Source organism: Musca domestica, unplaced genomic scaffold (genome assembly GCF_030504385.1).
Source record: "Musca domestica strain aabys unplaced genomic scaffold, Musca_domestica.polishedcontigs.V.1.1 2, whole genome shotgun sequence".
In the NCBI taxonomy this organism is placed as follows: Eukaryota; Metazoa; Arthropoda; class Insecta; order Diptera; family Muscidae; genus Musca; species Musca domestica.
In genome coordinates, this window is record NW_026712249.1 from 8921492 (window position 1) to 8935664 (window position 14173).

Here is a 14173-nt window from a genome sequence, read left to right on the forward strand (position 1 = left end):
TTTGGTTGTATGTGCAAAATTCCTTACTATTCGAGCTGATATTGCACGTTTGGTGTACAATAAAAGGCAAATCGGACGAATATATATATGGGAGCTATATGTAAATTTTGACCGATTATCTCCAATTGCAATAGAGTTCGTCCTTGGGTCAAACAAATGATTTGTGTAAAGTTTCATCTGGATAGGACAATAAATGCGAACTGTACTTTGTTTACCAAAATAAATGGACAGACGGACGGACGGACATGCATAAATCGACTCAGAATGTGATTCTATGCAGATTATCAAAAGAAAGTATGGGTCTACCTCGTTTCCTTTTGCCTGTTACAAACAAATGCACAAAGACATAATACCCTTATGGTGTAGGGTATAAAAATGTAAAAATGATGACGTTTGACTTTGTTGCAGTTTTTTTATTTCACCCTGTATCATGTTTATTTTAAAGCACCTTTTTTTGTCAAAAGGTCAATTTTTTTTTTGAATGTACGATTTTTTTTAAATGGCTTTTTGTGCATTTTTGTAAATTAATAGTTTTTTCATGAAGTTCTGATTTTCAGACATCCTTGAAAGAGAACCGCAATTTATGTCCATATAAAGTTTGATATCTCGAACCACACGAATACTCCCATTGCATTATGTGGGATTCGGAATTTTTCAAAATTTTGCCAGTTCAATTAGGAGGTACCAAATAGGGTAAGTCTATGTATACCATTTAATAATAAATATTTATATCAATAAATATTTATGTTAGACTTATGCTGGCTAATCTCATTATAAATTCTCAACACTTTCGGATTTCTACAAATCCTTGTACATTATTGTATTTCTGCAAATACTAAGTCTGGATAGAATATGGGATAGAGATAAACATTTTCAATAACCGAAGCTCTCAAAAATATGAAATTAATGTTAGATTGACTTTCTCATTGGGCCCTTAGGGCGTATGATATACGACTAATTTCATTAAGTCAATGTTAGTGTATTACTCATACGCATATGTGTACCAGAGAAAGAGTAATTCGGTAAATCTCACCTTCGAGGATGTATACGACTTCATATTCAGTGAAGGTTACATCCCAAGCTATATTCTAAATATTACTTTATGTACATATACCTCGGACTGCACCTTCCATTGATATTTAACACATTGCTCCAATACATTTGATATATTATTCTTTCTTACATCGAAATGCTCTTCTAATTCCCTAAACCAAATTCCCACAAACTTTCGTTTGATGTTGCAAAAACCAAATTAATTAGCTCACTTTTGTTATTGTTTTATGTCTTGCAGTAGACTGCCATGGCTTGCCTGGCATGGCCTGGCCGGGCCCTCTTTAATTACAAACGAGGAATATCAATGAAACACTTATGGATTCGTTCATTACTCACGCCCAAATATTGTTCACTAAAATTAATCACGTTTTATTTTTGATACGATGACCAGAAGAGAGTCAGAGAAAGAGAGAGGGCGAGAGAAAGAGGGGCGATTTAATGATGAAGGGCCGAGCCATAAAATTGCCACTTCATGGCCGGTCGTTGAGTATTTGTATTGTAAAAGAAATTAACTGCTGGCCAGATTGTTAACAATGCTTGAGGTTATTTGTTTTCGATGGCTAATAAAAATGGTAATAAACAATAACTGTGAGCACACTCACACAGCGGCCAGCGGGAAAGAGGGGAGAGACAAAGTGAGAGAGAGAGAAAGCTACATAACACAGTTAATGTTTGGTATTTGGCCAAGCAACGACGCCTCTTCAAGGATACTTAAACGCTTTTCCGTGGCATATAGCTGGCATTATTGAAGACACACATACACACACAACAAAAGTTGCTTACATTTATCCATAATTGGACTTTTTATGCTAGCAGCTATTTAACAACACTCACACACACAGATGTTGGCCATTTAAATGAAGTGAAACAAATGAGATATATGTGAGCGTGTGTATGTTTGTTTTTTAATATTTAAATAGTTATTAATAAAGTGGAATGTGTAACAAAGATCTACATTTACATATATTGCTATTTCGAATAATGTGAACGATTAGAACTTAAAGCATGAAATTTGGAATGAGAATCAAGGTTGAGGAGTACAGTCGATGTAAGGAGGTTGCTTTGGAAGTGTGTGTGCTCACTTACACGAAAAATACTAAACGGTACTGAATTTAGTACAATTTGAATTTGGAGAAACGTATGGAGCTGGAATCCTGAAATTTGAAATTAACATTTCTGGAGGAGTGTAGGATTGGGATATGGAGTAAATTATCGAATTTTATTCCAATGTGCATGGAATGTACTAAATGGTACTAAATTTGGTACAATTACGAATTGGGTGAATCGATAGAGCTGGAATTTTGAAATTTAGAAATAAGATCACTATTGCATTTTAGGGGTAAGAAATGTCGTTTTGAGAATTCGTACTTATGTGTACTAAATTGTACTAACTTTGGTACAATTAAAATTTTATAAGAACTAGTAGAGTTGGATTTCTAAAATTTGGCAATAAGATTACTATAGCATTGTAGGACTGAGCCATGTAGGTAGTTTTGGGAAATCGTACTTATGTGTACTAAATGGTACTAAATTTGGTACAAATTGAAAATGCGATGAACCAATGAAGCTGGAATTCTGAAAATTGGAATAAAGGTCAATGATGAAGTGCAGAATAGATGCACCAATGGGTTATTGGAAATTCGAACTTTAAATTCAGGAAATGTTACTGAACTTCTAAAATGGTACCATTTGGTATTATGTGAAATTATAAAACTAAAAACTTAAAATTCGGCATGAGAATCAAGGTTGAAAAGTATGTTTGATACATCAACGTGGTTTTGGAAATGTGCACTAAATGTTCGAACTATACTAAATGGTGCTAAATTTAGAACAATTTGGTTTAGTATAACCGGATGAAGCTACAATTTTTAAATTTTTTATTGGGACTTAAGTTGGTGGTAGGTTTTGGAAATGCGTACTAAATGTGTACTATAATTGTACAAAAAGAACTGAATGATACTAAATTTGGTATTGGGTGAAGGGACAAAGCTGATATAGATGTCACTTTTGAGAGAAGATGTGCACTATATTTGTACAAAAAGTGCAAAATGGCACAAAATGTGCCGTGGAGAGGAGGTGATTTGGGATGTGCGTAGTGTAACTGTAAAAAAATATGGTAACACATGGTTGCCATTCGGTAAATATTGAAAAATGAGCTCGGGGTAAAGCTATTGAAATTCCAAAAAGTGCAAGAACTTACACCGCAACAGAAGAAAATAGACTCAAAAGAGCTAAAGAGTTGCGTCGGTTGACCGAAAGTGGTGAACTGCCGAATGGGGTTTCAAGCACTGGCCATGGTCCGCTCGTATCAGAATAAATGCCGAATATTATCGCGAAAATATTCTGGAGGGTGTAGTAAAGCCTTGGGCACGCAAATATTTTGACCGCAGACCCTTGGACATTCCAAAATCTCCGGATACCAATCCGTTGGACTTTTGTGTCTGGAGTATTTTGGACAGCAAGGTTGGCACTAAAAAATACCAGTGTTGATCACCTCCAGCAAGCACTTCGCCGGGAATGAGCCAAAATACCACAGAGCAACATTCGGGCAGCGTGTGACGGTTTCATTGGTCGTTTTAAGGCCATAATTCGTGCCAAAGGTGACCAATTCGAACAAATCTAAACGTATTCTAAAATTTGATGCTATTTCCGAGATTTTTTGCTTTCATTAAATTAAATTAAAAAAAAAATGTAAAAATTATGGCGTTTGACTTTGTTGCAGTTTTTTTATCTCACCCTGTATATACGAGAATCTACATTTTCCATTACTGTTTCAAATTCTCATTGGTCAAAGAGGTTTTAGTTCTGGGGAAACTTTACCACAAATTTGTAGGATTCATTTTTGTTTTTAATTGAATTTTGAAAATTGCAGGTATCAGATAGAGGAGACCAATATTGTTCATCTTCGAGCTCGATGTCAATTATAATGAATTTGGACCATTCAGAAATTGGTATGCGCCTGACATTTTTTCTTTATTTTCTGTAGCCATTAGTATTGAATTGACCATCTCTGTATGTGGTCGGATCATAGATGTGTTTCGCATTTTGGGCTCTTATAGTCGATTAAACTGGGTTATAGTTTTTGTGTGTGCGTTGTTTAATTTACTTAATGAATTGAAGAATAAATGTCAATCGAATGTAATTTTTGAATAAATGGATGGAAAATGTTATAATCAAAAACTAATAACAGTTTTTTTAACCAGTTTAGAATATTTTTTACAGAATTCGCTAGGGAACTGACTATATAGACTGTCATCGTGAATTTGGGATTTTTTTGAAGAATAAATTTGTATGGAATACCTTAATTGGAATCTTGAGTGTTTGCAAAATATTGAGTCTATAATTTGGAATATTTTTTTATTTAGAATATTTTCCTTAACATTTGGATCTTCTGGGTGTGTGTGTTTTTTGTTTTAAGAATTCTCAATAAATGACATTAAATTTAAAATATTTTTTTTACATTTGTAAAGAATTCAATTTCCAAAATCCAGTCAGTTGCAGTGACTCCATGAAAAATTGCACAACTTAAAGAAAAATACTTAAATATTTTGCATTCCCAGATTTTGATTTTATTTTTAAGCTACGATAAGGAAAAAACAGCATCTTCCTTATCCTAAGAAGTAAATGTTTTCGTTTTCCTCCGACATTAAAACTTTCCGTTGGGTGGCCAAGAAAAAAACATTGTTTCCTTTAATACCCAACATCAGACATCATCTGTGCAACTTAACTAGGCTGCAGATCAAAACGTTCAACAAAAAAAAGGAACGTAAGGAAAAACATCTAAAAATCACCGCAACCCAACTAAACGTCTCGACCAAAAAAAAGCAAGAAAAGAATTTTTTCCACCAGCCAGAGAACATAAACTAAACACTTTAGATGATGTTTTTAACAAAACGGAAATTGTTACTGTGAGCAATGAAGGAAATTAGTTTAATAAACTATTTCCTTGGATACCCTCCTGTTTACGGGCACCCACGAACGATAGACAGCAAACCTGACATGATATTACGTCGTCGTCTCACGTTTCGCAGCTACCTAGATAGGTGTCTGTTTATTTGTTTGTTTGTGTAGAAGTTAATATCAGCTTCATTATGGTTGTAAATGTTAGAGAAACACATCAACACACAATTTAACATTGGGCTACACCTTTTGCAATGGCAATGAATGGAACTATCTCTCCTCTCTTTCCCATTGGCTTTCTTCTCCTCTCGTCACTCTTTTTAAATTCTTTCCAAAGCAATTACATTTTAAAACCCTACTTAAAAACCTTTTCATATCAAATGATGTATGGCAATTCATGTACACCACTACACACACACGGCGAGAGAGAAAGAGAGAGAGAGAGAGAGAGAGAGCAGTGGCACGTAGGTATTGCATATCTTTGGTGAAAATGTGTGTATGTATGTGGGAGTGTGGAATTAATTTCATTTGGCAAATACACACACAGGTGTGTGTGATGCATGTGTTGGAATCCATTCACATATCCCTAACCCAGGGTATAGAAGTAATAAAGTTGTAGATTACATCGAAGTGTTCACTTTGTCGTGGAGAGTTATTGATCCATTTAAGATGGAATCGTGATGGTCGGTAACATTTCTTTTGAGGGCACCATAACAACAATTCTGAACAGTGGTTCAGAGTTTTAAAATTGATAATCTTAAACTTTAGAGAATAGCAAAATGGTGAGAAATTATAAGATTTCCCATGAAATGACTATTTCTTTGAAAAAGACGTTTCCATAGGAAATCTTCAATTCAGCCTGGGCTGAATAGAGGTTTCCGTTAGGAAAACTTCTAGTCAGCCTGGCCTGAATAGAGGTTTCCATAGGAAAACTTATATTCAGCCTCGGCTGAATAGAGGTTTCCATAGGAAAACTTCAATTCAGAGTTGGCTGAATAGAGGTTTCCATAGGAAAACTTCAATTCAGCCTGGGCTGAATAGAGGTTTCCGTTAGGAAAACTTCAATTCAGCCTGGGCTGAATAGAGGTTTCCGTTAGGAAAACTTCAATTCAGCCTGGGCTGAATAGAGGTTTCCGTTAGGAAAACTTCAATTCAGCCTGGGCTGAATAGAGGTTTCCGTTAGGAAAACTTCAATTCAGCCTGGGCTGAATAGAGGTTTCCGTTAGGAAAACTTCAATTCAGCCTGGGCTGAATAGAGGTTTCCGTTAGGAAACTTCAATTCAGCCTGGGCTGAATAGAGGTTTCCGTTAGGAAAACTTCAATTCAGCCTGGGCTGAATAGAGGTTTCCGTTAGGAAAACTTCAATTCAGCCTGGGCTGAATAGAGGTTTCCGTTAGGAAAACTTCAATTCAGCCTGGGCTGAATAGAGGTTTCCCTTAGGAAAACTTCAATTCAGCCTGGGCTGAATAGAGGTTTCCCTTAGGAAAACTTCAATTCAGCCTGGGCTGAATAGAGGTTTCCGTTAGGAAAACTTCAATTCAGCCTGTGCTGAATAGAGGTTTCCGTTAGGAAAACATCAATTCAGCCTGGGCTGAATAGAGGTTTCCACAGGATAGCTTCAATTCAGCCGGGCTGAATAGAGGTTTCCATAGGATAGCTTCAATTCAGCCTGGCTGAACAGAGGTTTCCGTTAGGAAAACTTCTATTCAGCCTGGCCTGAATAGAGGTTTCCATAGGAAAACTTATATTCAGCCTCGGCTGAATAGAGGTTTCCATAGGAAAACTTCAATTCAGCCTGGGCTGAATATTGGGTTTCCGTTAGGAAAACTTCAATTCAGCCTGGGCTGAATATTGGGTTTCCGTTAGGAAAACTTCAATTCAGCCTGGCTGAATAGGGTTTCCGTTGGGAAATCTCCTATTCAGCCTGGCTGAATAGGGTTTCCGTTAGGAAATCTCTTTCCGGCTGAATAGGGTTTCCATTGGGAAATCTCCTATTCAGCCTGGCTGAATAGGGTTTCCATTGGGAAATCTCCTATTCAGCCTGGCTGAATAGGGTTTCCATTGGGAAATCTCCTATTCAGCCTGGCTGAATAGGGTTTCCGTTAGGAAATCTCCTATTCAGCCTGGCTGAATAGGGTTTCCGTTAGGAAATCTCCTATTCAGCCTGGCTGAATAGGGTTTCCGTTAGGAGAACTTCTATTCAGCCTGGCTGAATAAGGTTTCCGTTAGAAGAACTTCTATTCAGCCTGGCTGAATAGGGTTTCCGTTAGGAAAACTTCTATTCAGCCTGGGCTGAATAGGGTTTCCGTTAGGAAAACTTCTATTCAGCCTGGGCTGAATAGGGTTTCCGTTAGGAAAACTTCTATTCAGCCTGGGCTGAATAGGGTTTCCGTTAGGAAAACTTCTATTCAGCCTGGGCTGAATAGGGTTTCCGTTAGGAAAACTTCTATTCAGCCTGGCTGAATAGGTTTTCCGTTAGGAAAACTTCTATTCAGCCAGGCTGAATAGGTTTTCCGTTAGGAAAACTTCTATTCAGCCTGGCTGAATAGAGTTTCCGTTAGGAAACTTCTATTCAGCCTGGCTGAATAGGGTTTCCGTTAGGATTTTTTTCTTTAGGAAAATTTATATTCAGTCATTTAATTTCATTTGGAACAATTTCTGATTCCCTTTAAACCCCTGTTATTCCTTTCATTTTTCCTTATTTTAAAAATGCCGAACTTAACTTTCTCAAGGGTCACTTATTGTACATCCAATATAATGGCAATAGAACTCACCTGGAATCCATCATATGTCCAACTGCCGAATTTCATGACACAAGTTTGTTCATCGAAGGGAAAATATTCGACATCAATTTCACATGAACTTTTGTAGATAGCAGGTGGTCGCCACTCAACACGTCCCGTGTAGTTGAGTGTTGCCTTGGTGGCCAAAGTTACTTCGAAATTACCATCAGCACTGGATGGATTCGCGGGGAATGAGGCGGGGGTGTGGCAAAGACGATGGCGATGACCGGTGAAGAGGAGTTGTGGCGAAAAAAAATCATTACAACAGCGAAACAGCATCGAACAAGAAAGATGGAGATATAAAAAAGAAACAAGTTAGTTGTTGTTTTTGTTGTTGTTGTACATACAATAATTGGAAAAGTTTTAGAGTCATGAAATGAATGAACAAATATGTGTTGTGTTCCATGGATGTGGTTTGAGTGGAAATGAGGTCTGGACAAACAGAGATGGTGGGATGAGACCAATGCTTGACTTACTTGTTGTAGAGGACAATATCCGGTCGCCATATATGATCGCTGGGCACATGCAACATTTCCACACCGCCATACTCCTTGGGCTCCCACTGCAGTTTGTAGTCATACCAGGACTGTTCCACCCACAAGTTCGTTGTCATGATTTGATTCTTCAGATTGACATCAATCAGCTGTGACAATTTGAGTTTAATGCGTACCGTCAGAGCGTCCGTTACATTGACCACGGGTCGTACCAATTTGTTATAGTTACTAAGGAGATCGTCGTACAGACGTTTTGCATCGGGATTCGATGTGCTGCCTGAAACGAGAGAGAGAGAGAAGAAAACATATCCCAAAATTAGAAGGGCTTTTCGTCACCACTCTCCGAGTTAAATAATAAAATCATCCTCATAAAATAAAAGTCATAAATAAATGATTGTGGCTGGTTTCCTATGTATGGGTTGCCAGTTCGATGTCCGTCTGCAACCATCTATTTGTCGGCTGGTATGTCTGATTGTTTGCAATAAATTTGTTTGAATTTTTATTACAACCATTTAAGATGTAATTTATGTTGTTATCGTCAGTTCACATGGAAACTGTGTCTCGGCGACAGGCTCGCCAGCACCATCGTCGTACTCATCATCCCCATCATCAGCGGCCACCACAATGGCCAACATGGTTATGGCCTGGCCGCTGCAAAGGCTTGGCGGTATACCAAGCCAAACCAAACCCAACCCAACCGACGGAAGTTAAAATCGAAGTGAGAACACAAAATGAAAATGAATTCTGATGTTCAACAAATGATGGCAATAAAAAATTAAATTTTATGTTTGCAACGATTGAATTTAATTGTCATAAAACGTATGATCATTAATTTTGTTATTGTCTTTTTGCTGTCGTTGTTGTGTGAGAATAAAACCTCGCAGAGTAATTAACAGCCGAGGAGGGAGGGGGAGAACAATTGAGTTAAATAATTTATTAATACAATTCGGAATAAAAAATATTTCAATTAAACTAAGTTATTCTACGAAAAACCCTCTGCAACGAGAATAAATAAAAGTTCTCCAAACGGAAACTCTATTCAGCCAGTCTGAATAGAAGATCTCCTAAGGGAAACCCTACTCAGCCAGGCTGAATAGGAGTTGTCCTAACGGAAACCCTACTCAGCCAGGCTGAATAGGAGTTGTCCTAACGGAAACTCTATTCAGCCAGGCTGAATAGGAGTTGTCCTAACGGAAACTCTATTCAGCCAGGCTGAATAGGAGTTGTCCTAACGGAAACTCTATTCAGCCAGGCTGAATAGGAGTTGTCCTAACGGAAACTCTATTCAGCCAGGCTGAATAGGAGTTGTCCTAACGGAAACTCTATTCAGCCAGGCTGAATAGGAGTTGTCCTAACGGAAACTCTATTCAGCCAGGCTGAATAGGAGTTGTCCTAACGGAAACTCTATTCAGCCAGGCTGAATAGGAGTTGTACTAACAGAAACTCTTTTCAGCCAGGCTGAATAGAAAGTTTTCCTAACGGAAACTCTATTCAGCCAGGCTGAATATGAAGTTTTCCTAACGGAAACTCTATTCAGCCAGGCTGAATAGAAGTTGTCCTAACGGAGACTCTATTCAGCCAGGCTGAATAGGAGTTCTCCTAACGGAGACTCTATTCAGCTAGGCTGAATAGGAGTTGTCCTAACGGAGACTCTATTCAGCCAGGCTGAATAGGAGTTGTCCTAACGGAGACTCTATTCAGCCAGGCTGAATAGGAGTTGTCCTAACGGAAACTCTATTCAGCCAGGCTGAGTAGGAGTTGTCCTAACGGAATCTCCATTCAGCTAGGCTGAATGGAAACCCTATTCAGCCATGCTGAATAGGTGATTTCCTAATGAAAACCCTATTCAGCCAGGATGAATAGGTGATTTCCTAATGGAAACCCTATGCAGCTGGCCTGGAGATCGGTTTTTTTTCGAAGATTTTTTTTTTCAATTTTCATTAAAATTAAATCTGACCTAAATTTCCTTATTTTTCTGTAAAATCATTCCTTCACCTTCCAAATTCTCTATATGCTCCCACTTTTTTTCCTTTTTTGTGGTCTGCATATTTTATGTTGACTTCCTTTAAGCCCTGACTTCGAGGGGTCAAAAACAATTTTTCATCTTTCATTAAATCATTGATAAATATTTGAATTTTATTCACATCCACAGAGATATCAGATAATGGACATTTCTTTTGTTGCCAAACAATAACTTTGGGCCTATAGCTCCGCCGAGGAGAGCGAGGAGTTGTGCCAGTGACAGGGCGAGGAAGACATGGGTAAGGAAAATTTGCCTATTGTTCAATATTTGTATGAATAATGATTTGATTGATTCTTTCTAATTCGAAATATTTAAATTAATATTCACAGAATCGAAGACTGGGAGCGGGGGGAGGATGAGGTGTTGAATGGAAGAAATACCCAAACTTTTCGCAATAATGCCTCGCCTAATAGTCTCAAAAGTGACAGTGATGGGTATTAATTGTGTTTACTTTGTCAAATCTTCAATCCATCTCCCAAAAATTGTTGAAAAAGGAAATCAAACAAAAGGAACAATAAACGAGCCCATTTCGGCTCAGTTTATTAGTTAGACAATGGCCTGGAATCGGTCAGGCGGGATGAAGAGAGGCCGAAGCGGAGACCATGAGATAAGTTAAGCTAAACTGTTTATTGATAAATGCCAAAAGTTTATTATTTGTTTGGCCATTTGTATAAATAATAAATAATTACTGAATAACAATAACAAATTAGCCGAACAATAACAGCCATGGATGGCATGGCATGCCCTAAAAGCCAATAAACAGAATGGAATGAAATGGAAAAATAGATTCATCAATAATGATGTTATGTTCGGGAGAATGTTTGCAGGGATAATAATATTTTAGTAGAATTTCAATTTTAGAAATACAAAGAAAATTATTTGAAAAAAAATTATGAACATAATGAGATTTGAAAATTTGTGGATATTTCAAGATTGAATGGGGTTTTTAAAATAAAACTGCAATTTGATAATTGAAAATTATTCCAATATGGATGTTTATTTGGTGACGGAAAGAGGATTGTACGGACGGATTGTAGTTATAAGAAAGTAAAGGCAATAACCATTTAAAGGTCAGCTATAGCTGGAATATCAAGGATATAGGCCTTTTTTAAGGAATATTTTTCAAGGATAATCAATACCATAAACGTGGATTTTTTAAAGAACATTTTTCAAGGATAATCAATATACGGGGATTTTATATAATATTTTTCAGGGATAATTATTTCTGGAATATCATTAAGAGGTTTTTGGTGTTCCATAGACTAAAGATCCTAAAAAATTGTCCTTAGATAAAAATGCCAGTCACGGGCATCCTCTTAATGGAAGTCATTAAATGGTCTTTTATGCAACGACAATCTTAAAGAGGTCCTTAAAAATACCTAGATTTTTTCTAAAAAAATCATTATAATAATCCTGATGGATCAAAAAAAAAAAAAAAATAATAATAATAAATCAAATAAAAATAAATAAAATTAAATACCTTGAAAAAATTTTAAAAACTATTCAAATATAAAAGAATAAATATCATGAAATTTCCTAATATCTATTGCCACTGTTTCCAAAAGAATATATATTAACGTCCCCGAAAATATTAAAAAAATGGTTAAAATCCTTAAAAATCAAATCTAAAATCCTTGAAAATAATTTAAAAAATAAAAAAACACATTTGTAGTAGTTGAAAAAATATTAAAAAATGTAAAAAACTAAAAAAAAACCTGAAATTTTCTGATAGCTTTTGAAACAGTTGTCCTTGAAAAAAAAAAAAAAAAACTTTCAGAGAAAATCATAAAAAACGCTGAATCAAAGGTTTTAAATATCAGTAATCAAGTTTTAACTTTCTTAAATCCTATGAAATAATCCTGACAATTCTTGGAATCTATAAAATACACAACTACAGTTATTAACAAAATTTGTCAAAAAAATAAGGTATTTGTACAAAATTTAAGAAAATCAACTTTAAAGTCCTTGAATGTTTCCGAAAATCTACAATAAAATTTCTCATAAGATTTAGAGCATGAAACAAATGTTTAAAGGTCCAAGATTACAGTTTAAATCCTTAAAAATCTAAAATAAATCCGTAGTCGTTGAAAAATAAATCAGTAAAAAATCCAAAACATTGTTTTTTTAAAAAAAATTTATTAAGATTCTTAAAATATATAAATAAAAAAACCTCGAGTATAGCCTTTAATGACGATCCTTGAAATAATATTTAAAAACTGGTACACTAGGGATCCGAATTGCGTCGTTAATGGGCCAGAAAAAGTTCGACGCAAGTCGAAGCGACGCAATTTGAATCACTTTTTTCATAGTGTACTTCAGTGCTGAAAACTCTTTAAAAAATGATGCCCGATTTTCAGCAGTTTGTAGCTTTAAAATTCCGTTGAACATTTTCTTAATAATGCAAATCTGAAATTTCCCCTAAAAATAAAATTCACGCCATTGGATCTGGTAACACTAGATTTTTATAAAAAAGAACAAAAAATGTTCATTCTTTTTTTAAAATGAATATTGGAACACCGATGGGGTGTTTCTCATTTTTTTTACAAAATCCATTGCAAAAACTTTGAAATTCATGTTGTTAAAAAAAATCGTTAAAAAATTTTAAAAGAATCCTGCTGGTCCTTAAAAAATCTTAAAATATCCTCCCCCCGATATTTATTAAAAAATATCCTTAAATATCCTAGTTCATAAAAAAATCACCAATAGAATCCCAGTTAATGACCCTGATGTCCTTGAAAACTTCTCTTACAAATTCACGTCCATATTCCTTGGAGCTATATTTTAAAAAAAATCACGTTTATATCCTTGTTTGTTTTTAAAAAATTCTCGAAAAATCCACATTTATATCCCTGATGTCCTTCTCTCAAAAATCTACGTATGTATACTTGATTGTCCTTAAAAAATTATTTTTAAAAAATTCTCTTTTATATCTCTGATATCCTTGAAAACTTAGAAATCGACGTATATATCCTGGATTGTCCTTGAGAAAACATTCTTCAAAAATCCTCATGTATGTGCTTGACTATCCTTTGAAAAAATGTTCTCTTAAACTCCACGCCAATATTTTTGATTGTCTTTGAAAAAACTTCTCTTCCAAGCCCTTGAAATAAATACTATTTAAAAAATCCACGTTTATTTCCCTGATTGTCCTTGAAAAAAATATTCATTAAAAAATCCACGTCTATATCCTTGATTTTCCCTGAAATTAATATTCTTTAAAAAATCCACGTCTATATCCTTGAAAGAAATATTCCTTAAAAAATCCACGTCTGTATCTTCGATGGTTCTTGAAAGAAATATTCCTTTAAAAAATCCACGTATACATCCCTGATGTTCCTTGAATGAAATATTGTTTAAAAAATCAACGTCTATATCCTTGATCTAACGATATATCCTTGATATTCCTTTAAATAAATATTCCTTAAAAATGCATGTCTATATCCTTGATGGTCCTTGAAAGAAATATTCTGAAAAAAAAGATCCACGTCAATATCCTTGATAGTCCTCAACAAATATTCTTAACAAATCCACGTCTATATCCTTGATGGTCCTTGAAAGAAATATTCTTTAATAAATCCACGTCTATATCCTTGATGGTCTTTGAAAGAAATACTCATTAAAAAATCCACGTCTATATCATTGATGGTCCTTCAAAGAAATATTCATTAAAAAATTCCACGTCTGTATTTTTGATGGTCTTTGAAAGAAATATTCTTTAAAAAATCCTCGTATATGGCTCAGACTTTCTTGATCCATTCTATAAAAAATCCACATCCATATCCTTGATGATCCTTGAAAGAATTATTGTTTAAAAATCCACTTCCATATCCTTGATGATCCTTGAAAGAAATATTCCTTAAAAAAATCCAGGTCTATATCCTTGATGGTCCTTCAAAAAAAATTGTTTAAAAAATCCACGT

The 14173-nt window shown here is 35.3% G+C and overlaps 1 protein-coding gene across 1 annotated transcript in view; it reads right to left on the reverse strand.

The window, feature by feature from the left end:
* LOC101888242 (acetylcholine receptor subunit alpha-like) overlaps nucleotides 1-14173 on the reverse strand; it is a 173580-nt gene that overhangs the window by 54890 nt on the left and 104517 nt on the right. Inside the window, exons 2-3 of the mRNA XM_005178931.4 lie at nucleotides 8213-8507; nucleotides 7728-7908 (exon numbers count right to left, since the gene is read on the reverse strand). Coding sequence (XP_005178988.1) covers nucleotides 7728-7908; nucleotides 8213-8507 — 476 coding nt within the window. The remainder of the gene's footprint in view (nucleotides 1-7727; nucleotides 7909-8212; nucleotides 8508-14173) is intronic.